The sequence below is a fragment of the Grammomys surdaster genome, unplaced genomic scaffold (assembly GCF_004785775.1).
Source record: "Grammomys surdaster isolate TR1022 unplaced genomic scaffold, NIH_TR_1.0 338, whole genome shotgun sequence".
NCBI lineage: Eukaryota > Metazoa > Chordata > Mammalia > Rodentia > Muridae > Grammomys > Grammomys surdaster.
Genome location: NW_021604757.1, coordinates 3,166,913 through 3,190,491, shown reverse-complemented (window position 1 = coordinate 3,190,491; position 23,579 = coordinate 3,166,913). Strand labels below are relative to the sequence as shown.

General features: G+C 44.6%; 1 protein-coding gene across 2 annotated transcripts in view; it reads right to left on the bottom strand.

The window, feature by feature from the left end:
* The window catches only part of CUNH11orf49 (chromosome unknown C11orf49 homolog), a 165,476-nt gene that overhangs the window by 23,190 nt on the left and 118,707 nt on the right, over positions 1–23,579 (bottom strand). For both annotated transcript variants that reach the window (XM_028778467.1, XM_028778468.1), the window contains exon 4: positions 2,906–2,990. In XM_028778467.1, coding sequence (XP_028634300.1) covers positions 2,906–2,990 — 85 coding nt within the window. The remainder of the gene's footprint in view (positions 1–2,905; positions 2,991–23,579) is intronic.

The following is a 23,579-nucleotide window of genomic DNA, read 5'->3' as shown; positions in this document are numbered from 1 at the left end:
TACTCCAGGATCTAATGTCCTTTTCTTGGCTCCTGTTGGGTACGTGGTACACATAACTCACACAGGTACATATACACATAAAAATAATCTTTTTTTGTTTGTTTTTGAGACAAGGTCTCTCACAGGGATTAAAGGCATGTTAACACCACATCTGGCTAATAAGTAATTCTTTACGAGAAAGTGAAAGAGGGAGGGGGGAAAAGGGAGGGAAAGAGAGAGAGAGAGAAAGAGAGAGAGAGAGAGAGAAGCCAGACACAAGTGACCATACATTACTCTGTAATCCCATTATTTGAAGTGCATTTCATTTAGACACGGTTTCATTATGTACCCTGGGCTGGCCTTGGTCTTGCAATGACCCATTTGTCTCAGCTTCCAAGTGATGGAATTACAGGTGTGTGCCATCATCAACCGGCAACTTCTATTCAGTTGAAATGCCCAGAACAGGCAAATCCACAGAGACAGAAAGCAGGGCAGTGCTCACCCAGCTCTGGGAACGGGAGACACTAGAGAACCATGCTTAAAGTGTACAGGACTTCCTTTGAAGGTAAGAAAGTTCTAAAATGGACTATAGTCATGAGTGCACAGCTCTGGCAATATTCTAAAAGCCATGGAATTACACACTTAGTGAGTAAAGTCGTGAATTTGTAAATTGTAACTCTGCCCTCAAGAAAACTATTAGAAGAGAAACAGTTGATAAATAAGCAAATGGATAAATGAGAGGTGGTGGCTCGTGTCTTACTGTCACTTAGAACGGTGTCCAGTGGTAGATGAAGACTCCTCTCCCCTCCCTTTACCCATATATCCACTCACCCAGCAGTCATGCACAGTGTCAAGCCGGATGGTTTGAGCAGAACGATGCTCACTGACAGGGACTCAGCAGCAATGGAGGCTGCCAGATCCTGCCTGCTCTCCTGGAGCACACACATTTAGATGGACAGCTTCTTTCCTTTTCTCTTTTCTTCTCTCCATCACCCTCCAACTCTTTTTGCGACATGGCCTCACTATGTAAACAAGGTTGGCCTTGGCCTTGGCCCCATGATCTTCCTAATTTAGTCTCCACTAGAGTGCTAGAACTACAGGTGAGGCCACCAGGCCCAGATCCTTCTCCTTATCAGAATTCCCCAGAGTCATATTTCTATTCTTTTTGTTTTTGTTTTTGTTTTTTCGAGACAGGGTTTCTCTGAGTGTAGCCCTGGCTATCCTGGAACTCACTCTGTAGACCAGGCTAGCCTCGAACTCTCGAACTCAGAAATCCGCCTGCCTCTCCCTCCCAAGTGCTGGGATTAAAGGCGTGCGCCACCACCGCCCGGCCATATTTCTATTCTTAAGTCCTGACATTAAAAGGATGAATCCCACTGCCAATCACTTAGACTGAATCTTTCTTAAAATGAGACAAACCCAAAGGGAAACTAGTGTGGAATTCTGATGTTAACTCCACTGGCTGCTTTTAAATTATAGAGATAATCTCCTGTGATCATCAGCTTCTGCCTCCTCCTCCTCCTCCTCCTCTTCCTCCTCCTCCTCTTCTTCCTCTTCCTCCTTTTTTTGTCCTTTCAACTAAGAATTCAAGGCAGGTCTGACAGTGTATGCCAGGCCTGAGGTGGCTGAGGCAGGAGGATACATAGAAAAAGACTGTCTCAAAAAATACAAAACCAAACCCAAGCAAAAATCCAACCTCCCTTTGGGTTGCAGATTAATGAAAACAATAAGCCTGCACTATCACTGTTACTTGTAGTCTCTGGAAAGGATGAACACTCAAGACACAATAAGGGTCAGGGAGCTATAACATTTTTTGTAAACTCTGCACATTATCAGTGAAATTAGCTCATATACCTTGAGTACAAAATATCCTTTCTCAGAAGAGGCTGCTGCCTGCAGCTTAGGACCACTGACTTTTCCATCCTTTAAGTCTAGAGAGAGAATGAGCTGGGGACTTTGGGAGGAGCACAGTGATTCTTAGTATAGCAGAGGCACTGGACCTTTGTTTAAGGAGCCAACCCTCTAGGCAGAGATGATGCCCCACATGGAAAAGGCCAGTGAGGAAGCTGCATGCAAAGTCTCTTGACTCTGGCCAGCGGGGCCACTCACACCTCTGCTACTTACAAGTTATCAGTCAATTTGACAACAGTTAACCTCTTTGCCCTTCAGTTTCCTCTTAAGTAAGGGACATGGTAGGGAAGTCGGAGGTATCTTCTCGTGAGGATTAACATAGCTGAGTAAGTAAATGGAAGTGGGACAATGAACATAAATGACTTCAATGTTAACTTATTTTAGAAACTGGGAGCTTTTCAGAAAATCTTTTGTTCTGCTTGAATATGCAGCCCCACCTCATATTTGTGTTAAATGATTAAAACTTAACTTAGGTGTAGTTCAACTGCTTCATTTAGTTAAAAACACATGAGCAATGGTGAAACCACACGTGACTTAGGGGCTCCTAAGACTCTGCTAAGCCACAGGTCTGGGCTAAACTCAGAAGCTTTCCTTTAGCACACACAGGACTAGCTGCTCTCCCTTCAGTTGGGGTTTTAGCTCTTCCATGCCTTTTCAGTCCTCACTCTCAGCCTTCCATGCTTGCTCCTCTTTCTTCAGAATATCCTTGTACACATGTGTGTGTGTGTGTGTGCGCGTGTGTGTGTGCACACGCATGCATGAGTGAGCACTCACACTTCTGTGGCCCTGTGTCTATTTCACTATTTTCAGAACCTAAGGCTCCTGGGAAAACCACAAAGGATCATTGGTTTCCCTTAGGGAACAGAAAGTATTATATCTGAGGGTAACTCACAACAGACCTCTCCCTTGAAGGCCAGTTTCTCTCCTAATGCCTTTCCTGAGACCCGATGTTCTGGTTTCTTGAAGAAGCTCTGGCCCCTAGAGTACATACGCTTGAAGATTTGGACATACATACCTGGCTGCTTTCTGAGTGAGCTCCAGTGGAAAATCTGGGCACAACAACTGCAGCAGACAGTGGTACTCCCTCATGGTCAGCAGGTCTGCAGGGCAAGGGAAAAGACTGTTAGGCTGCAGCTCGGGCCATGCCCACTTTGGGCTCACTTCATGAGTTCTGGGCCCAGTCTTGTTAGAATGGTGCTACGGTTTGAAGGCCAGTCAGTGTGCAGGGCGAGGCATTGCTTTTTTCTTCTTTTCCTTTCTTTTGACACAGGGTCTCACTATGTAGCTCTAGCTGGTCTGGAACTATGTTTCCCAGGCTAGCCTCAAACTCAGAGAGGCCTGCCTCTACCTCCTGAGTACTGGGATTAAAGGCAGGCATCACAGCTGGCCAAAGAGGTGAGATTTTAAGACTAGAATCTCTATCAAGCCATCCCTTGGTGAAGTTACGGTTAGAACATTTTGACTAAAGGGGCTTCACTGGTCTGAGAACTAGCTAGGTGAAGAGAGGAAACAAGAAAAGCACCTACATCAGCCTTCTTTCCCTGGCTTTCCCTGACTCCAAAAAATGTGAGTGACAAGTCATCCCAAAGTTGGTTGAGTCTTGGAAGTCTCTGGCATGGCAATGTTTACCACTGCATGCCCAAAAACCATCTATGAAATATCAACAGGCAGCAAGGCAAGCATGTTGCATGTGTGGGGGAGAGAAGCACATAGCACAGAAACCCACAGACCTAATTTCTCTGCCACCCAGGACTACAGCAGACTGACTTCTTTGGGATGCTTGCATACAAGTCTGGTCATCCTACTATTACAGGAAGCCAAGATAAAGGTCCAAGATATACAGTCGTGGCAAACAAACAATTCCCAATCTACAAAAGCCGTGGGAGCCAGGAGCAGGGAGTTTTGTGGTCCAGATTTGCTAAAGAGGCAAATCTCAGGGAGGAATCACACCTATGCTTCCCGGTTGTTTTGCTGGAGCCTGTGCTACAGTGAAAGGCTCTGGTGTGGCCTGAGAGCAGCAGTTGCCAAGATCTCCCAAGAAGCAAAGGCTTTCTAGTGTGGAAGGTCATGCTCACGGTGAAGCAAGAACCACACAGCTGCAGCTATCCTAAGTGAGAGGAGGGGAGCCAGAAGATATGGCTGGGCAACCATGATGCAATCATAGGCCCTTGGTTTCTCTGGACTTAAGTTATCCCAAGCCACAGGAATCCAGACCTCCTGCCCCTGCTAGTTTGGTTGATACTTTTCTTGATACTTTTCTAAGACAAAAACCCCAAATCTCCAAGAGTCAGGCCTGGGCCCTGACCACTTTTTCATCAAAGCTCACCTCAAGGTGGGGGCACAGAGTTAAACTAACCACAGTGCCAAAGGCAGGGGCACCAGAAGACCAGACTCAGTGTCCATGTAGGTCAGGGGACCAAGAGGGCTTTTCGGCCTTGAACTTGGCCCGTGGGCCAGGTTCTTCTCATCTGACTCCAGTCACGGTCTGGCAGGAGCTTACACTCTTCACGCACGGGGACACTAGCTGCTCAGTGTCACTGCTTGGAGTGAGGAGCAGGAGAGACATGGGGTGGGACAAAAGCCCTCGTTCTTGCTCCACAACTCTAGGTATGGAGGACAGAGAGGACTGTCTATGAATCAAGAGCTTTTTTATGCTACACTTTGACACTATTATTGGGTATGAGGCCAAAAACTGCATAAGAATTAGTATGCATTCTCCAAATCCTAGGCAGTCACCCTGGGAAGACACACAAGGGTAAACAAGATAGAAGAAACCATGGGAGAAAAATCAGTCTCTGGCTGCTGGTTTCCAGAGCTGAGCCCTGTTGAGTTTCTTTTTTGTTTTTAAGGTGCTTGATGTGTGTGTAAAACCTAGACACAATATAAAAGTGCTTCACCACTGAAGCATATCCCCAGCTCCTTGTTAGGTTCTCTGTAATGTGTGGGTCCCTGTGTGTGTGTGTGTGTGTGTGTTTCTGTGGTGTGTTTAGGCTGAAGGACAACCTTAGGTATTGTTCCTCAGGTTTGTCAACCCTTTTACATTGAATTTTATTTTAACCACAGGCCCTCCTGCTTGTGAGGCCAGTGCTGCAGCCTTATCTCCCCAGCTCGCGTTTAGGGTCCTGATGCTGTTCTAACTCACACATTCAAATATGTTTCTCTCCCAAGGGTGGGGAAAATTTATACAAATTACTCTGTGCCTCTCTAATGTAACAAAAGGCTCTTAAAACCAGAAGACACCCTGCCCACCACTTCTGGGACTGACTCCAGTGCTGGGTGAGGAAAGCCGTCATAGAAAGAGACCCAGGAAAATACAAGCAAACAGCTTTGAAGTGTGAGAGAGCAATTCAAATTCTATTAGGGCAGCGGCCAGATAATATCAAGGCCAGAGATTGCAAGGGAGAGCCACCCTGTACCTCTGGAGATGGGTACTGAAAGCTGAGAGACTGGTTCCAAAACCCAGCCACTGCCCCACTTGCTAGGCGTCAAACAGGCTCCTTAATTCAGGTATGGAACCTCAGGCAAATTGAGTAATCTCTCCATCTCAGGTTCTCTGCTGTAAGCTGGGGATGGCAGCCTCACTTTACAGGATTGAAGTCAAAAGAGATGCTATCTATAAAGTATGCAGCAGAATGTCTGGACCTTAGTAACATCAAACACTTGGAGTTGTTTTGGTTTTGTTTTTAAATCCTGGGGGTTAAACACAGGAGAGAAGAGAAGAGGAAACCACCTTAGGAGGTGCTTTTTTTTTTTTTTTTTTTGCTTGCTGCATTTGAATGTTTTAATCTATAGTGTTCAGTCTTGGATAGTTTTTGTCAGGCTGCCTGGGCTAACTCACTTCCACTCATTTAGCAACCATTCTTGCCTCCTGCATCCCAGGCATTGCATTACAGTGGAGCGAGCGGCAGCTGTAGAACGATAGAACGGAGGAGCTCCGGAGGCCCCAGAGGCCCTAGCTCCAGGTGCTGCTGTACACCAGACTCTTTAGCTTTTGGCACTCTCTTTAAGATCTCAAAGAGTTTCCTGGCAGGCCTCTTGTGCCACAGCGCAATAATAACAACAGTGACCAGTATTCTTGACTAGTACTAGCTCTGTGCCCAGTGTTTGAATCCTTGCACTTCACAGCGCTCTTGTGACGCCATTGTTTCTATCCCCAAGCACAGATAAGCACACAGACGCTTGGAAGACTTAATAACCCGTGATCAGGGAGGGGCCCAGAGTCTGAGAGAAAGGGCGATAGAAAGGGTTCCAAGGCAAGAGACCTTAATGAAAATACTACTTACTGGTGTTTGGATAGGAGGTTTACTAAGGGCCAGCTCTGATCTCTTTACGGTTTATGGATGCACTACCTTTTCTGATTTTCATCTTAATTTTTTTTTAGAGGCAAAGTCTCACACTTAGCCCAGGCTTACCTAGAACTGCCAGCAAAAGTTTTGCCTGTGTCCTGAGATTACATGTGTGAATTACATGTGAGAGCCACTGGCTAATCTTCATGATCTTCCTGATTTTAAGTCTCTCTCTCTCTCTCTCTCTCTCTCTCTCTCTCTCTCTCTCTGTCTCTCTGTCTGTCTCTCTCTCTCTGTGTGTGTGTGTGTATGTGTGTGTGTGTAGTTGCCTCTTTCCTTCCACGGGGACTGAACCTGGGTTGCCATGCTTTCAATGCTTCCCACTGAGTCATCTTGTAGCCCTAATTGTCACTATTTTTATCCCCATTTCACAGACAAACAAATTCAGACTGTGTGTGTACAAGGATAGAACTGGAATTCAAATCCAGGAGGTAGCTGCTGCGTTTACTCAGCTAACACTTCAGCACCTTGATCTTATCGATCTGATATGGGAAGGCTTAGACAGCAGCTTCCCTCCACACAAACTGCAGCAGTAACTAGCTCCAGGTGAACTGGATCAAGAAGACAATCCTTGTGAATCGGAATCTTTCTTGTAAGAATCAGAGCCTGTAAGGTCCTAATTACTGTAAACAGGAAATACTGATGCTTGGCTCAGCAGCTGGAGTTAGCTAGGCTGAGCCCCACCAGGGGAGGACGCCTACAGCAAGCAGCACACCTGTGAGGCTGGCTGGCTCAGCCCTCTCACCCCAGCTACCAGCGAGCCTCAGCATCACACAGGTGCAGGGAAGGCTAGTGATGTGGTGTGTACCCTAGGATGCGGCTCTAAAGGAATCCCCCACAATTAGCGGAGCTCAGCCAGCAGGTCCTCAAAGTTCAAAGGCAGAGACTTTTGTATAAGATTGAAATCAGAGCCCTCTCCACAAATTGGTGTTTCTCTTTGTGTGGGTGGTCAGAGTTAAACTCTCTTCACAGTCTTCTAGGTCTTACCAACTAGGTATCTGGCCCAGGACCAAAGAGGTTTGCCACCTAAATCCTACCATCTCCAGAGGCTGCTCAGTGCTGTAGCTCAAACATCAGCATGCTCAGGACTAAGTTTTAGCTTTGTCACTGACTTTCAGATACTTAACTGATAACTCCATGTCTCAGCTTCCATGCATAAAGTGTTTGCATGAGCATTGTAGAGTTGTCAGTGAATGTTAAGTGTATAGGCCCATGTCTGGCTCATCATGAGTGTTTGCATGACTATTTCAGAAATAAAGAAACTCTTCTCTGGTAGGTCAATTATTTTCTCAAAGAAATAGCTGGTTCATAGAACTGCTCTTTAGACAGAAACCTATCCTGGCTCCAAAGGCCGTAAGAGTTCCACCCTAGCAGGTGGGGTCCAGCTGGTTTATGGAGACTTAACTTTTGATGATAGGATTATTCATGCCAGGTGACTGACTAAGTTAAAATACAGACTCCCTTCAGGTGAGCCAATTCAACAGGGCTGGGTGGCTTGTCAGTCAGGGCAGCTGTGTTGGTGAAGCGCTCAGATTCTGAAACCAGATGACCAGATCAGAACAAATTAGACAGCTTAGCAGCAGACAAATTATACAACATTTCTGCACTTTGGCTTCCTTGTTTAAAAGTGTGCACAGCACAGTACCTACCTGATGGGATTGCTGTAAACGACACGAAGGAAAAAAAGGCACGAGAGAAAAAAAATATAAATATAAAATCTTTATCAGAAAAATCAGCAAAGTAACTGATCTGTTTAAAACTGTACTATTGGTTTAAAATTAATTAATTTAAACTTGAAGTTCTAGGCCAGGTGTGGTGGTACACACTTTTAATCCCAGCACTTGGGAGTCAGATGGATCTCTGTGAGTTCAAGGCCTGCCTGGTCTACACGGTGAGTTCCACGGAAGCCAGAGTTTCATAGAGAGACTCTGTCCCCCTGCCCCCCCCATAAAAAAAAAACAGAAAATAAAAAAAAAAAAAAACTTGAGGGGGCTGGAGAGATGGCTTAGAGGTTAAAAGCACTGGCTGCTCTTCCAGAGGTCCTGAGTTCAATTCCCAACAACCACATGGTGGCTCACAACCATCTCTAATGAGATCTGATACCCTCTTCTGGCATGCAAACATACATGCAGGGAGAACATTGCATACATAATAAATAAATACATCTTAAAAACAAACAAACAAACAAACAAACTTTAAGTCCTGAAATGTAGACTTAATGACAACACCCAGCTAAATTTTGACATTAACACAGTGAATATGTGTGGAAGAAATGGATGAATCAAACCATGTATCACATACTGACCTTACGTCAAAGCTCACAAGGACAAAGTTATGGTCATTGTGTGTTGTGGTCTGAGTGTGTTCCCTATAGATTCATGTGTTTGGATACATTGTCTCCAACTGGTAGCATTGTTTGGAAAGGTTATGGAAACATTAGGAGGCAGAACCTTGCTGAAGGGGATACTTCATTAGGGGCAAGCTTTGAAGTTTCATAGCCTGGTTCCAATTCCTGTTCCTTCTCAGATTCCTGCTCCTGGTCCACACCTGCTTCATCAGCTTGCACTAAATTCCTCCCAGACTGTGAGCCTAAGTGACCTTTTATCCTTTAAGTTCCTTTTTCAGAGTATTTATTTATTTATTTATTTATTTTTATTTATATTTCATGTGCATTGGTATTTTGTCTGAATTTATATCTGTGTGAGGGTGTCCAGTTTTCTGCAACTGGAGTTACAGACAGTTGTGAGGTGCCGTGAGGATGCTGGGAATTGAACCTGGATCCTCTAGAAGAGTAACCAGTGCTCTTAACCATGGAGTCATCTCTCCAGCCCTCCTTTCAGAGTATTTTTTTTATCACAGCAAAAGAGATGAAATTAAGATAATGTGTGGGGCTGGAGAGATGGCTCAGTGGTTAAGAGCACTGACTGCTCTTCCAGAGGTCCTGAGTTCAAATCCCAGCAACCACATGGTGGCTCACAACCATCCATAATGAGATTCGATGCCCTCTTCTGGTGTGTCTGAAGATAGCTACAGTGTACTCATAAATAAAATAAATAAATCTTTAAAAAAAAAAAAAAAAAAAAAAAGATAATGTGTGAATTCAGAGAAGGAGGATCTCTAGTCGTAAGAACTATTCTGGAAATGGCTATTAGAGAGAATCCAGAAGCTGCAAAGAACTGACAATGGTAAACATCCTATTCAGTAGACATTACAACTGTTAGTAAACAATAAACCACGGCTAGTGTGGCCACTGTGCAGAGGCTGGTCGATTCCCAGAATCTTCTCCCCAAGGGCTCAGTCCAGTCAGCTTGAATGCTTTTGTACAGGAATGAATGGCCACTTTCACCATGAAGACCAAAGGAATCTGAGAGATTGCCTCACAGAAATGTATTTCACCACAAGCACAAATTCAGTGTGAGCACTAGCTCAAGGTGAGCGGCACCCAGACTCAGAGTATTCTTGTTGGTTAGTTCTGTTCTAATCCTAGAGATTGATGGACAAGGTTATTTTAGACAAGAAAATCAATTTAGTCAGAAATGATTGACACTCAATATCAATGTACTCAAGAGCTAACTTGGCCACATGTGTAGGAAAAGAAGGAAAGCCTTATTATTTATTTATTTATTTATTTATTTATTTATTTATTTATTTTTACTTCTGGCCTGCCTTTTTGCTGTGGACATTCCTGCCTCTGAAGCTCTGTGGAGGCAGCTTAGTCATTTTTCCATCCTCTTTGCAGGCCACCATGTGTATCCACAACATTTTCTCACAAGAAACTGTGGTGTATGTGGCTGTAGACTCAGAGGCCGGGGAAACGGTGCCTGTGTCAGAGCCAGAGAGCCATCATCACAGAGCAGCAGAATGGTACCAGACGGAAGGACTTGGGGCACACATCTGCCTCACTCAGTGAGCCTGCCCTAAATCTAGGACTTTTAGCCCTCAAAGTGTGGGGATACAGTACAATAGGGTTTACTCTAAGCTCATCTGTGGGACTTGTCTGTGTGTCAGCTATATGAGCTGGTGCTGGATCAGGGCTAGAGATAATGAAACATTGCAAAGCCACGGGAAACCCAGAGGGCTGGATGACCTCTAGCTGTTAGCTGCATGATTTCAATAGAAACTGCCACAGAGGCCAGAGAACACCACAGACCATGAGTGGACTCTTCAATTTTCAGTTACAATTGTTTTTATGTGTGTTTTTTGCAGGAGCTCTGAAGGCTCATTCTAAATAACACTCACCCTCGGCCAGCATCCTCTGCCAAGAGGTGCTCGGAAGGCCATGGATAGTTCAGGGCATGACCACACCACCCCTTCCCATCCCTAGGGTATGGAGGCTTTGTTACCAGGCTGCAGCTGAGTAAATACCTCCCAGTGCTACTCTGTGGAGGGAAAGGGACCTGAGGGAGAATGGGAATGGGGGTGGGGTGGGGAGCAAGACATCTGACAGCTTCCCTCTCCTTGGAACACTTGGTACCACAGTCACAGGAAAGCTGCCAGCATCCTAAGGGCCATGGAGCTGTCAAGCAAAGCCCAGAAGAACAGTCTGTGTTCCTAAATGTTATCTTCTTTGGCAGCATTTGTTTTATATTATAAATAGAGGGGATTATAATTAATTTACTGAAAGAGAGGTGACCCCACAAGAGGAATGAGACGCAGTGGCTTCCAATAACACTTGTGGGGTATACACTTGAGCCGTTATAAACTCTGTCCTCTGCCACATCGTCATCTCCAGAGCTCTATTTAGTGTGTTCAAAGAGGATCAGGAGCCAAACTCTTTATATTTTATTATGACCAAGCCCAGTACCAAGTGAGAAATGTATCTTGCCTATTTCTGTTTGTCCAGTGGGATCTAAAAAAACTATTAAATCAGACAAGACAATGATCTTGTGGCAATGTTTAAGATTAACAAGAACTGCCCAGGAACTGTGGTATCAGATACAAATGTAAAGAAATGTGGGCATTTTCAACAGAAGATTATATATGCATATCCTGTTGGTTTGGTCAGGTCTGTGGGCGAACCATGACCATCCCTACCCACCACTGGGGGCTTGAAACAGAGGCCTGATCTGACACATAAGACCCCTACACTGAGTCAAGCCCTTGGGGTATGGCTCTGTCTTCTGGCCCTGAGATAGGACTGTTGAGGTTGGGTGAACTAAGGAAGGATATTGGGCTTGTTTGTTTGTTTGTTTATTCAAGACAGGGTTTCTCTGTGTAGCCCTGGCTATCCTGGAACTCACTTTGTAGACCAGGCTGGCCCCAAAGTCACAGAGATCGCCTGCCTCTGTCTCCCGAGTGCAGGGATTAAAGGATGTGCCACCATTCCCAGCCACCTTGCTTTACTTCTAAAGAGGACAATGTTTTCCCTTTCAAACAGATACCATAAGACCAAGATGGAAGAGTCAAGCTGAGTGAGTGCCTCTGAGTACTGAAACCCACTCCTGCTCTCAAGTAAACAAAAATGGTTCAACAGGCCAAGAACTAACATGGAGAATGAACTTGAGCCTTTCCTCATGGTGACGGAGATGAGAGGACACCCTTCCTGTCCTTGATGGCTGACATATCTGAAACTACTCACTCAGCCTTTGAAAAGGAGGAAGTGCAAAAAAAAAATTTTTTTTGTTTTTGTTTTTTCGAGACAGGGTTTCTCTGTGTAGCCCTGGCTGTCCTGGAACTCACTCTGTAGACCAGGCTAGCCTCGAACTCTCGAACTCAGAGATCCACCTGCCTCTGCCTCCCAAGTGCTGGGATTAAAGGCGTGCGCCACCACCGCCCGGCTCGTAAAAAAATTTTTATATGGGGCTTTATAGTCAGAATGAAGGGATCCAGCTTGTTTTAGAAAAGAAAAAGTCTATTCTGTTTCAGAGACACATCATGATACAAAGGCAATGCCCTGGTCTGAGTTCTGTGAAGAACTGATTATAGGGTACAACTCGACTAGGCCTCAGCTTTCCACCCATAAAATAGAGAGATGTCAAATATGAAAGTAAAAAAATATTTAAAGGATACACTTAAAAATAGAACTCTTACACGGAACTTTAATATATATCATTCTGGTGGTTTGAATAAGAATGGCCCAGTAAGCTTATATATTTGAATGCTTGGTCATTAGGGAGTGGCGCTACTTGACAGGACTAGGCCTTGTTGAAGGAAGTGTGCCACTGGGAGTGGGCTTTGGGGTTTCAAATGCTGAAGTCAGGCCCAGTGTCTCTCTCTTCCTGCTGCCTATGGATCCAGATGTGGCACTCTCAGCCACCTCTCCAGCACCATGTCTGCCTGCATGCCTCATGCTTCTTGACATAATGAACTAAACCTCTGAATGTAAGTCAGTTCTCAATGAAATGTTTTCCTTTATAAGAGTTGCTATAGTTATGGTGTCTCTTCACAGCAATAGAACATTGACCAAGGCAATCATAGATGAAATAAAACCTTTCTGACTCAACTTTCTCTTCAATGGCCCTCACTCAGGGGAAAGGTAATGGAAATGGGAAAACTCAGCTTGGGAATGGAGAGATGGCTCAGTGGTTAAGAGCACTCACTTAGCTTACAGAGGACCTGGATTCAGCTCCCAACACCCATATGGTGACTTACAACCTGTTCTAACTCCAGGTCTAGGGGAATTCAATACCTTCTTCTGGCCTCTATGCATATTTGTACACACATGGTACACATGAACTCATGTAAGCACAGACACACACACACACACACACACACACACACAAATAAAATAATACAAATAAAATTTAAAACTCAGCATGGTGGTATAATGTAATCCCAGCACTGGGAGGCTGAGGCTGAAGACTCACAAGTTCAAAGCTAGCCTGGACTATATAATGAGAACTTGTTTCAAAGAAACTACACTACCACACCAAAATCTCCAGGGTTTTACTAAAGGCAGGCTAAACACTACTGTCCATAACTTCTGAGTGGGTCTGACTGAATGTGATGGCTCCTGAGTCAGCAAGCTTAGGTTCAAACTGTGGTTGTTCACTAACTAGCTAAGGGATCCTGAGCAAGCCAAGCCAATTCAGAAATGAGTGTGAATAATGACTCTGACTGCACCATTTTTAAATTTTTTAAATTAATTTATATTTATATATATGAATACACTATTGTTGTCTTCAGACACACCAGAAGAGGGCATCAGATCTCATGACATTGTTTTGAGCCACTGTGTGGGTGCTGGGAATTGAACTCCAGACCTCTGGAAGAACAGTCAGTGCTCTTAACCACTGAGCCATCTCTCCAGCCCCCTTTTTAAAATTTATTTTCATTTCTAAATTTTTAAGTTATGTGTGTATCTAAGTGTGAGTTTGTGCATGAGTGTAGCACACAGACAGGCCAGAAGAGGGCAGCAGATTTCCTGGATCTTCACTTACATTTGTGTGATTGGAACTGAACTCAGGACCTCTGCAAGAGCAACGGTTGCCCTTAACCATGGAGCCATTTCTCCAGCCCACAGCTGCATTATTAATGACATCTGTAGCATGAATAATGGCAATTCTAGCACTGATCATGGAGAGTTGTTGAGAGGATTAAAAGATGACTAAAAAGAGAACATTAAGGGCTGGAGAGATGGCTCAGTGGTTAAGAGCGCTGGCTGTTCTCCTGAGTTCAATTCCCATCAACCACATGGTAGCTCACAACCATCTGTCATGGGATCCAATGCCCTCTTCTGGTGTGTCTGAGGACAAGTCAGTGTACTCATATACATAAAATAAATAAATAAATAAATAAATCTTAAAAATAAAAACCAAAAAACTGAATCTGCTCTGGTTAATACTTCCTTGCTTTGGAGCACACAGGTAATGTGGTGGTTTGAATATGTTTGGCCCAGGAAGTGGCATTATTAGAAGGTATGGCCTTGTTAGAGGAAGTATGTCACTGTGGGGGTGGACTTTGATACCCTCCTCCTAGCCATGTGGGAGACAGTCTTCTCCTGTTTTCCTTTGGAACAAGATGTACAACTCTCAGCTCCTCCAGCATCAAGCCTGCCTGGATGCTGCCTACCATGATGATAGTAGATTGAACCTCTGACCTGTAAGTCAGTTCCTGTTAAATGCTGTCCTCTATAAGAGTTGCTTTGGGGCCTGGTAAGATGGCTCAGTGGTAAAGAGCACTGACTGCTCTTCCAGAGGTCCTGAGTTCAATTCCCAGCATCCACATGGTGGCTCACAACCATCATTAAGGGGATCTGATGCCCTCTTCTGGTCTGCGTATGAAGCAGAACACTCATAAATAAATAAACAAAATTTTTAAAAAGCAAAAAAAAAAAAAAAAGTTTCTTTGGTCATGGTGCCTGTTCACAGCAATGGATCCATTAACCAAGACAGGTGGGATGGTACTGCCTCCCAAAAGGCACAGGTCATTGACCTTCTTCAGCTCGAGCCTGTGGGGGCAGGGGCAGAACCAACTGCACTGCTTATCTCAAGGCTATTTTATCAAGCCTTCCTTCTTTACTGATGAGTTACAGGCTTCTTGCCTGAGGCAGGTGCGCGCCATTTTCCATGATAGCTAAAGCATTCCCAGTCGTCCTCTGTCAAGCCATTCACTAGTGCTGATGGCTCATCACTATGGAGACTGAATAATTGCCTCCCATTTCCACAGGCAGCATCACTTTTGATCCACCCCATGAAGACCTTTGTGGAGATCTCCACAAGATCAAGAGAGTTAAACATTCCAGCATGGTTCCTGGGAAGGCCCCTGATATCCCACCCCTAATAGAAGGGCTAGTGGCAGTTGTTGGCTGCTGGGGGAAGGGAATCACTTTTCTTAGGGGAGGAGTGTAGCCATGGGTAGAATGCCCATGCATCAGTGATGACTCCACACACATGTGCATGTGGGCGACACTAATTGGACTTGGTAGGTCATGGGGGAAAAGACATGAAGTTAGTTGGGAGAGAGATGGGAGGTATGTTGGAGGAGTGTGGTGGGGAGCTGGAGGAACAGAGGGAGTGGAAGATGAACATGACTAAGATACATTGTATTTGTGCATGAAATTGTCAGGAAAAACCAACAACCTTGTGGACATGACACTAGCTCTAGGGATCTAATACACAGCCTCGCACATGCTCGGCAAACACTCTACCACCAAGCTGCGGCTCTGCCTCCACCCACCCACATTTCATAGACAAGCAATAATAGCAAGGAACAGAATCGCCAAGTAAGGGGTAGTGCCAGGATGAAGTTGACGCTCGAACTGAGAGCAGCCTCTTCCCTCCACACAGCCTGTTTTCTCTCCCATGTCCTTCAGCTTCTGCCTGTAGGTCCTTGGGAACTCCCTCCCCCCCTTTCTTTCTTCCCTTTCTCTTTCTTTCGTTCCTTTCTCTCTCTCTCTCTCTCTCTCTCTCTCTCTCTCTCTCTCTCTTTCTTTCTTTTTTTTTTTTTTTTTGGTTTTTCGAGACAGGGCTTCTCTGTGTAGTCCTGGCTGTCCGGGAACTTACTCTGTAGACCAGGCTGGCCTTGAACTCAGAAATCCACCTGCCTCTGCCTCCCAAGTGCTGGGATTAAAGGCGTGTGCCACCACTGCCCGGCTCGCTTGCTCTTTCTCTCTCTCTCTTTCTTTCTCTCTCTCTCTCTTTCTTTCTTTCTTTCTTTCTTTCTTTCTTTCTTTCTTTCTTTCTTCTTTCTTTCAAGGATGAAAAATAGCCTAACACATGAGGGAACTGGTAGATACTCCTTAAATGCTACTTTTGTTGTTAGTGTTTAAATTTACCACAGACTGTTCCATCTTTCTGCCATCTTTGGCTTAGGCCATCTCCCTTCGATTGCCAATAAGAAAATGGAGATGGAATAACAATAAACATTTTAAGCTGAGCGGTGACAAATGCCTTTGATCTCAGCACTTGCAAGGCAGAGGCAGGCAGATGTCTGAATATGAGGCCAGCCTGGTCTACACAGTGAGTTCTGAGACAGCCAGGACTATACAGAAAAACTCTAACTTGAAAAAATAAAACAAAAAATAAAATTAAAATAAACATTTAAAAGCCATTATAAACTTGTGTCTGCAATTTTATTAGGACTATACACTGATATATCAATATATAAACAAATATACTTTTAAAAGTGACTTATTTACCTTATGTGAATTGGTGTTTGCCTGCATGTATGTTTGAGTGAGGGTGTCAGATCTCCTGGAACTGGAGTTACCGACAGTTGTGAGCTACCATGTGGGTGTGGGGGAATTGAACCTAGGTTTCCCGGAAGAGCAGCCGTGCTCTTTAACTACTGAGTCCTCTCTCTAGCTCAAGCACACATGGATTCTCAACTACTTTTTCCTTTCCAATTTAAAATCAAGCTGGAAGAATGATCTTTCTTTTTTGGTATTTTTGAGACAGGGTTTCACTATGTAGACCTGGCTGATCTAGAATTCACTATGTAGACCAGGTTGGCCTTGAACTTAGAGAGATCTGTCTCTTCTGTCAGAGTGCTTCAGAATGAACTTTTTATCAGCAAAACTGTCTGATGAGAATTTAAGAAAGCTGCAGAAAACAAAATCTAAATAAGTTATTTTCCTGAGCCTTCCACTGTTGAAGGCAGCCATAGAATAAACAAGATGTGAGCCAAATTATGCATTTGATTTGCTTAAAATGCATTCTCCTTTTGTAAATAAATATAAACAGAAGTAGAGGCTAGTGGGATTACTCACTGAGGGCAGCTGAACCGAGACAGACTAAAAAAGCAACAACCTAGGTTCTCCACGGAGCTGTAAGCAGGGGGGCTGTTGCCAGCTGGTAGGCGAACTTATAAAGAGCAGTGCCTGCTCTCCCATCAGAATCTACTCCCCTCCTCATACAATGATGGGTTTATGGCTACCCATTCCCTGAAAACCAGACTTAGAATCAGAAACAGCAGGAAGTAGGAAGAGGGCTAGATATGGGTAAACACACATCTCCTCAGATTCTGAGTCCACCTTTGTATTTCCTGCAGTCTCCTGTCTTTTGTGGGCACATGCCATGTTCTCTCCTGTAATTATGTGTGTGGCTAAGAGCAGAGGCAGCTACGTCAGGGAAGGGTGCCTATCTTTGGGGTCAGGATGGGAATGAAACTGAAGTCAGAAGTTCCAGTCCTAGAGACCATCAACTTTGCTTTGAAATGTAGTTTTCCTAGTAAATGATCCTTCACCTGTAGTGAGAGGGAACCACTTGTTTTATTTTAATAAAAATATGAGCAGAATCACAGTGCTCCCATCTTAGGACCTGAGCCAACAGGCTTTCTGAGCCTTGATCTTTATCTCTCACTGGGTCTGGCAGGCACACAAAAAAGAAAAAAAAGATGAAAAAATACCCTACTGGTATCAAAGGATGAGCCCACTCAATTATTTGTTTGATGAAAAATATTATAAACCAAAAGTCTTGTTTCTTCTCTGAGTTTTGGGTCAGGTTCTTGGCTTCCCCATTGATGAAGGGCTTCTAATTAGCTACTCGCTCTGCACCTTAGTCTCTTCTTCTAACATGTCAGAAATGATCAGACTATGTGTAATACACTTTTTAATTAAAAATATAATTATTTTACTAAAACATTTAGATTTATTCTCTCTCACTTTATCTCTCTGTATACATACATACATACATACATACATACATACATACATACATACACACACACAGGTATGTGCCTGATGGCTGTGGAGGTCAGAAAATGGTGTCTTAGGTCCTCTGAAACTGGACTTATAGATAGTTATGAATTATATGTGTTCTGGGAACTGAGCCTGGGTCTTCTGCAAGAGTGGTAAGTGCCCTTAACCACTGAGCTATCTCTCCAGCCCCTAGAATTATTTTATTTGTATGGGTGTTTTGCCTATAACCTACAAGATGTTTGTGCATCATGTGTGCATAATGCCCTTGGAGGCCAGCCACAAGAAGGCATCAAACTCTCTGACAGCTGGAGTTACCAACTACTTTGTGAGTGCTGAGAATCAAACCCTGGGTCCTTTGGGAGTATGCGTGGCTTTTGACCACTCAGACATTGATCTAGTCCCATTGAGTCCACTTTAACGTATGCATGATTTTATACCCTCTGTCTTTTTGAGCTTTTGTCGGGTTCATGTATTACTCATTTAAAAAATTAAAGCTGGGTTTCTGATACATGCCTGCAACTCTAGCTCTTGGGAGGTGGAAGCAGGATGATCAAGAGCTCAAGATCATCTTAGACATATAGTTAGTTCAAGGGCAGCCTGGTCTACATGAGATCAGCTCAAAAAAAGCAAAACAAAAAAAAAAAAAGGAAAAAAAGAGGGTGGGGCTGGAGATATAGCTGAGCTGGTAGACACCTGCCTTGCATGCATGGAGCCCTGGCCCAACATCACAAGATAAATAAAAGTTAATGAATAAGCAAAGGCATGAACACTGAGGAACATCTGCACATCCACTCGCCCGGTCTTACTATGTGGCAGACCAACTCTGCTCTTCCGTTTTTGTGCCCTGATTTTTGGGAGTCTGGATCTGGGTCCTGGGTTAAAAACAGAAGCCCTGCTATTCTAGTCAGCATTCCTGTACACGGTCAGCTAAAGGTGAAGAGGAGAATGTTCTCGATTCTTTATCACCAAATGACACCACACTTCTAAAGGTGGCTGCTGTAAGGTACTACAAGCCTTTGAGTTTGAACCCCATGCACGAAGTCTCTCAACAGATGCGTTCACAACACAGATCTAATTCATCGAATTGAGCTAAAGATGAGGCCATCTCAGGCTAGCTTGGAGCGCTCATGTCTCTGAGGCCCTTACTTAGCACTTCAATGCTTCAAGGTGCTATGATCTGTCTCCAGGCTCCCTTGTAGTGCTGTGTTAAGGTTCTTCTCATTGCCTTACTGCAGCAGTTTGTAAGTTTGTAAGGTAAGTATTCTCGTCCTCATGTCACTTGCAGCTATAAGAAGGTGATGTAATCTGCAGGGTGGCAGAGCTGGCAAACAACACAGAGGCTTTAAACTGGGGTTGCCTTAGTCTAAAGCACATACTTTTAAGCATTCTGTTATTTGTGTCTGGCTGAAGCACTGACTAATCTGTCTACATGTCCTGTCATCACTACAATACTGTTCTCAGCACTGGAAGTTTCTACACTTTGTGACTTTATTATTTCAAAGAGCTCGGGAGATCAAAACATCACAGGTCTGGCCTTCTGCTCTCACGCCCAGCTGATTGCTACCTTCATTTTGTTGGTGGAGAAACTAAAGCCTACACAACACAAGGTTTTCGAAAATGATACACATAATATGGAAGAGTTGGGGAAGGCTCTAAGATTCTATTAGACCAAGTCTTGAGGGTATGGATGCCAACTTTTGGCTTCTCTACACCACAAGGACTGGTACAAAGCAGGCAATATACAGTGACTTCTGTCTCTGTTGTCTCTGTGTAGATGTCAAATCCTAAAGGCAATGGAGTCTACCCCTAGGCAGCCCAGAGCATGCTTCCTGGTTCATCTGTATCCTGAACCTGGAGAAGTGACAGCAGATAAGTATCTATGTAGACAGACCCTGTCTCCTTGGCACCCACATGGTGGCTCAAGTAACTCCTCCAATCCTAGAGGATTTATTTAACACCCAGAATGATATTCATCCTTATACAAATAAGTAAATCTAAGCAATTTAAAAAATGAGACAATAAAAGCAACTACTTCACAGATTGTTCACCCCTCCCATGTGTGTGCATGTGTCTGAATGCACACCATATTAGTAGTTTAACCCAGGGACTCATACATGCTAGGCAACTGCTCTACAACTAGGTTAAATCCCCACTTCCATCTCACTGGTATTTAAAATGTCAAGGTTCATTAGTTTGAAAGATATCATAAAGCATCTACTATGTAAAAGACATTGTTTTTTAAGTGCTTAGGAACAAATAGGCAAACTCTTTGGATGAAAGGAATAAGAGATAAGGGTATAGAAATAAACAGGGCCAGTTTCTGGATGGCCTTTGGCAAAGATTAAATGAGATATTTACGGTAATCGCTTAGAACAGTATTTGGTACACAGAAAATAGGTAACAAGCATTCTCTCCATTGTGTATTTACGTGAACAGCATTTGGTCTCTAAGCAGAGCTAGTCTACAAGGTCAGGCTGCAGGGATTATTATAGCACCTTTGTGTACTTTGGTGGAGTTAGAGAGTCCTTCAACATTTCCAGAAGTACAGAAATCAAACAGATCAAAGGCCTGAGTGATCCCCAGCAGCAAAGAGAGATGGTTAATTCTCTGCAGGTGCTCAGAAAACTGAACTAACAGCAGCACGCAAAGTCAACACTGCAGCAATAAAAGACAAGCGAGCACAGGGTGTGGACTGGGTGGGCGTGGCTAAAAGCTGAAACCAACAGAAGGGTTGTTAGCCAGCAAGAGGAGAAGCAGTGGAGCATGGAAGTATCCCGTACGGTTGTTGAAAACCATCCTAATATCAACGAGACCACAAAGTCACAAAGTCATGGTAATACAGTGTACAAACTGCCAAGGAGTATGCCAGCCAGCCCAGCAACATGAATGGACTTGCACAGAGGGGGCAAATTAAGATATTCCAGCAAAATTATTCCCTTCCCTTATGGGGGCTCTTTAATCTTTAATATCACACAGATCATGCTCTATCAGGACAAAGGGGTAACTTCTGAGAAGACTTCTTTGTGGAAGGACTTCTGAAGAGACCAGCTCCATGTCTGCCAGCTTAACAGGAAGTCCCCTTGGTTGTTCTGCCTCACAGTGAACAGCACTAAGGTACACGCCACAAATACTCCATGGCCTTCACTACAGAGGGAACTTCAGGGCTCCCAACCTATGGACAGCAAGGTAGTTTCTTAGGAAACTGGGGACAGGCTGGAACCTAATGAAGGCTCGATGGAGACACTCAGGCTGGGATTGAAGCTGCTCTAAATTGTGCCAGTTTCTTCTGGCTCCTTCCCTGGAGAAGGCAAAGCCGGGCACTGTCCAGTGGAAATCTGGAAGTGGGCACCCTTCGTGGCCTCAATTACGCCAGCTTGGCAAGGAAGTCTGTAGCACTTGCTCTCTGTAACCCTGACTTAACCTGCTCAACAGGGAGCAGTTTGGTCTGAGTTAGAAGAAATGAAAAGTGACTGGATTTATGCAGATCCTGACTCAATACATTCAATTTGTAATTAAAAGGAATTATTACAATCCATATAAGAAACACTGTATTTCATTCTATTCCTTAAACAATGTATCTGTTTACCCTTCCCATTTCCTGATAGTAACAATTACCACTTTGGGGGGTAGAGACACAGGCCTTTAATCCCAACAATGGGGAGGGGCAGAGGCAGCAGGATCTCAGTGAGTTCAAGGACAGCCTGCCTGGTCTATATAGTGAGTTCCAGGAGAGCCAGGGCAACACAGAGAGACCCTGTCTCAAAAACAAACAAACAAATGAACAAGACAAAACAAACAAACAAACAAAAGCTAGGGAGATTTGGTCTACTTTATGCATTACTATTTCCCCAAACTCACTGAGCTCCTCCTGCCTCTGACTTCTAAATGCTGGGATTAAAGGCATGCATGATCATGCCCAGCTTCTTCCCACTTCTTTTCTGAGAAAGAGTCTTAGGTAGTACAGGATGGCCCTATAATTCCTATGAAGCTGCCCTTGAACTAACTCACTTTCTCTCTCTCTCTCTCCCTCTCCCTCCCCCCCCCCTCTTTCTGAGACAGGAACTCATTCTGTGGTCCTAGCTGCCCTGTAATTTACTACATAAACCAGGTCGACCTCAAACTCACAGAAATCCACCTGCCTCAGCCTCCTAAGTGCTGGGATTAAAGGTGTGCACCATGTCTGGCATACCCTTGATCTCTTGATTCCACTTCCTGTACCTCCAAGGTGCTGGAAGTACATGTGTGTGCCACTGCACTGGACTAAAATTCCCATTCAGAGTACTTCTATTCTAGTGTGTGGGATACAGACAGCAAAGACAGAATACTTGTAGGAAGCGGAAGTGTAATGAGATGGAAAGAGAGGGGCAGCATATGGTAGAAGCACATAGGAGCACATAAAGCAGAGGAGTGGAGGCTAACCTGTTGGAGGAGATGTCACTGAGCCAGAAGAGGAGGCAGCCACACATTGTGGTGGAAGAAGTTGGGGTGGGGTGGGGTGGGGTGCGTGTAAAACAGAGGGCTAGGAACCAGCCACAAGAGTGTTTTGCTCTCTGCTTTTCCATTCTGCACATTAATGCTAGTTCTGTCCCTGGTGTGTTGCAAGCTGTTAAAGAAATTGCTCTATCAGGCTTGGGAAAGGAACAATATTGAGGGAAACAGAACTGAAGCTTACCCATGACTAGAGTGGCCTACTGCCATGGGGAAGGATGGGGACATGACCAGGTACCCTGTTCCCACAGTGAAGAGACGGCGTGGCAGTGCAAGCACACGTCTCCTCTGTGCTGTCACCTTCACTGCCATGGTTAATTGGCAAAGCAGTCAGCCTGAATGAGCTTCGGGCGCCAACTCGCCAGTTCGAAGCACTGTTTCACACATCAGCATTTGAAGTCTCCGACTGACAGGATTTAGCACTCTGTGTCTGGCAGTGGCCAGCAGTGAAGCAGAGAGAATTCCACTGGATTATCCAAAGCATCTGACCCGAAAACGAGGAGTGAGGAGGACATTTTTAAAAAACAACTTCTGAATGGTTCAGTGAGCCAATTCGACATTGAACAGAGACACACAAACATCCAGCCGCCTCTGAGGCACAAGGTCACTTTCTTGTGCTTGTTCCTGATCCTCGGAATCCAATTTCTTGATCTGAGCTCAGTCCCTCATTTTCTTAGGCAAACGGAGAGATGTGAAACAGAGACAGGCCAGATGGACTGCTCCCGATTGTCTAACCCCAGAGAGGCATGGCAGCACGAGTGGCTGAGAACAGGAGCAAGGGAAAGGAAGAGAGCTCAGAACATGCCTGCTTGAGACAAGAATTCACTGTGTAGTCCAGGCTGCCCTTGAACCTGTGATCCTCCTACTCTGGGCTACCGAGTAGAGGAGGGATTACAGTTAGGCTCCACCACACCAGTGTCTTCTTTGTTTCTTGTTAGTTGTGTGTACTTATGGACACTGTGTGATGAGTCAGTGTACATATACATACACATACAGTGTGCAATGATCAAGTCAAAGCAGTGACCATCTCTGCCTCCTGACCACTTCTTTCCATCTGCAGCATTGGACTTTTTTTCTTTTCTCTCCCTCTCCCTCCCTCCCTCTCTCTCCCCCTCCCTCCCTCCCCCCCCCCCCCGCCAGCCGCCGGCCGCGACAGGCGCCGCCCCGAGCCCCCGCGATTTTTTTTTTTTTTTTGAGCTTGTTCCTGAGCCTCGGAATCCTATTACTTGATCTGAGCTCAGTCCCACATTTTCAAAGACACTCGGGAGCAGTCCATC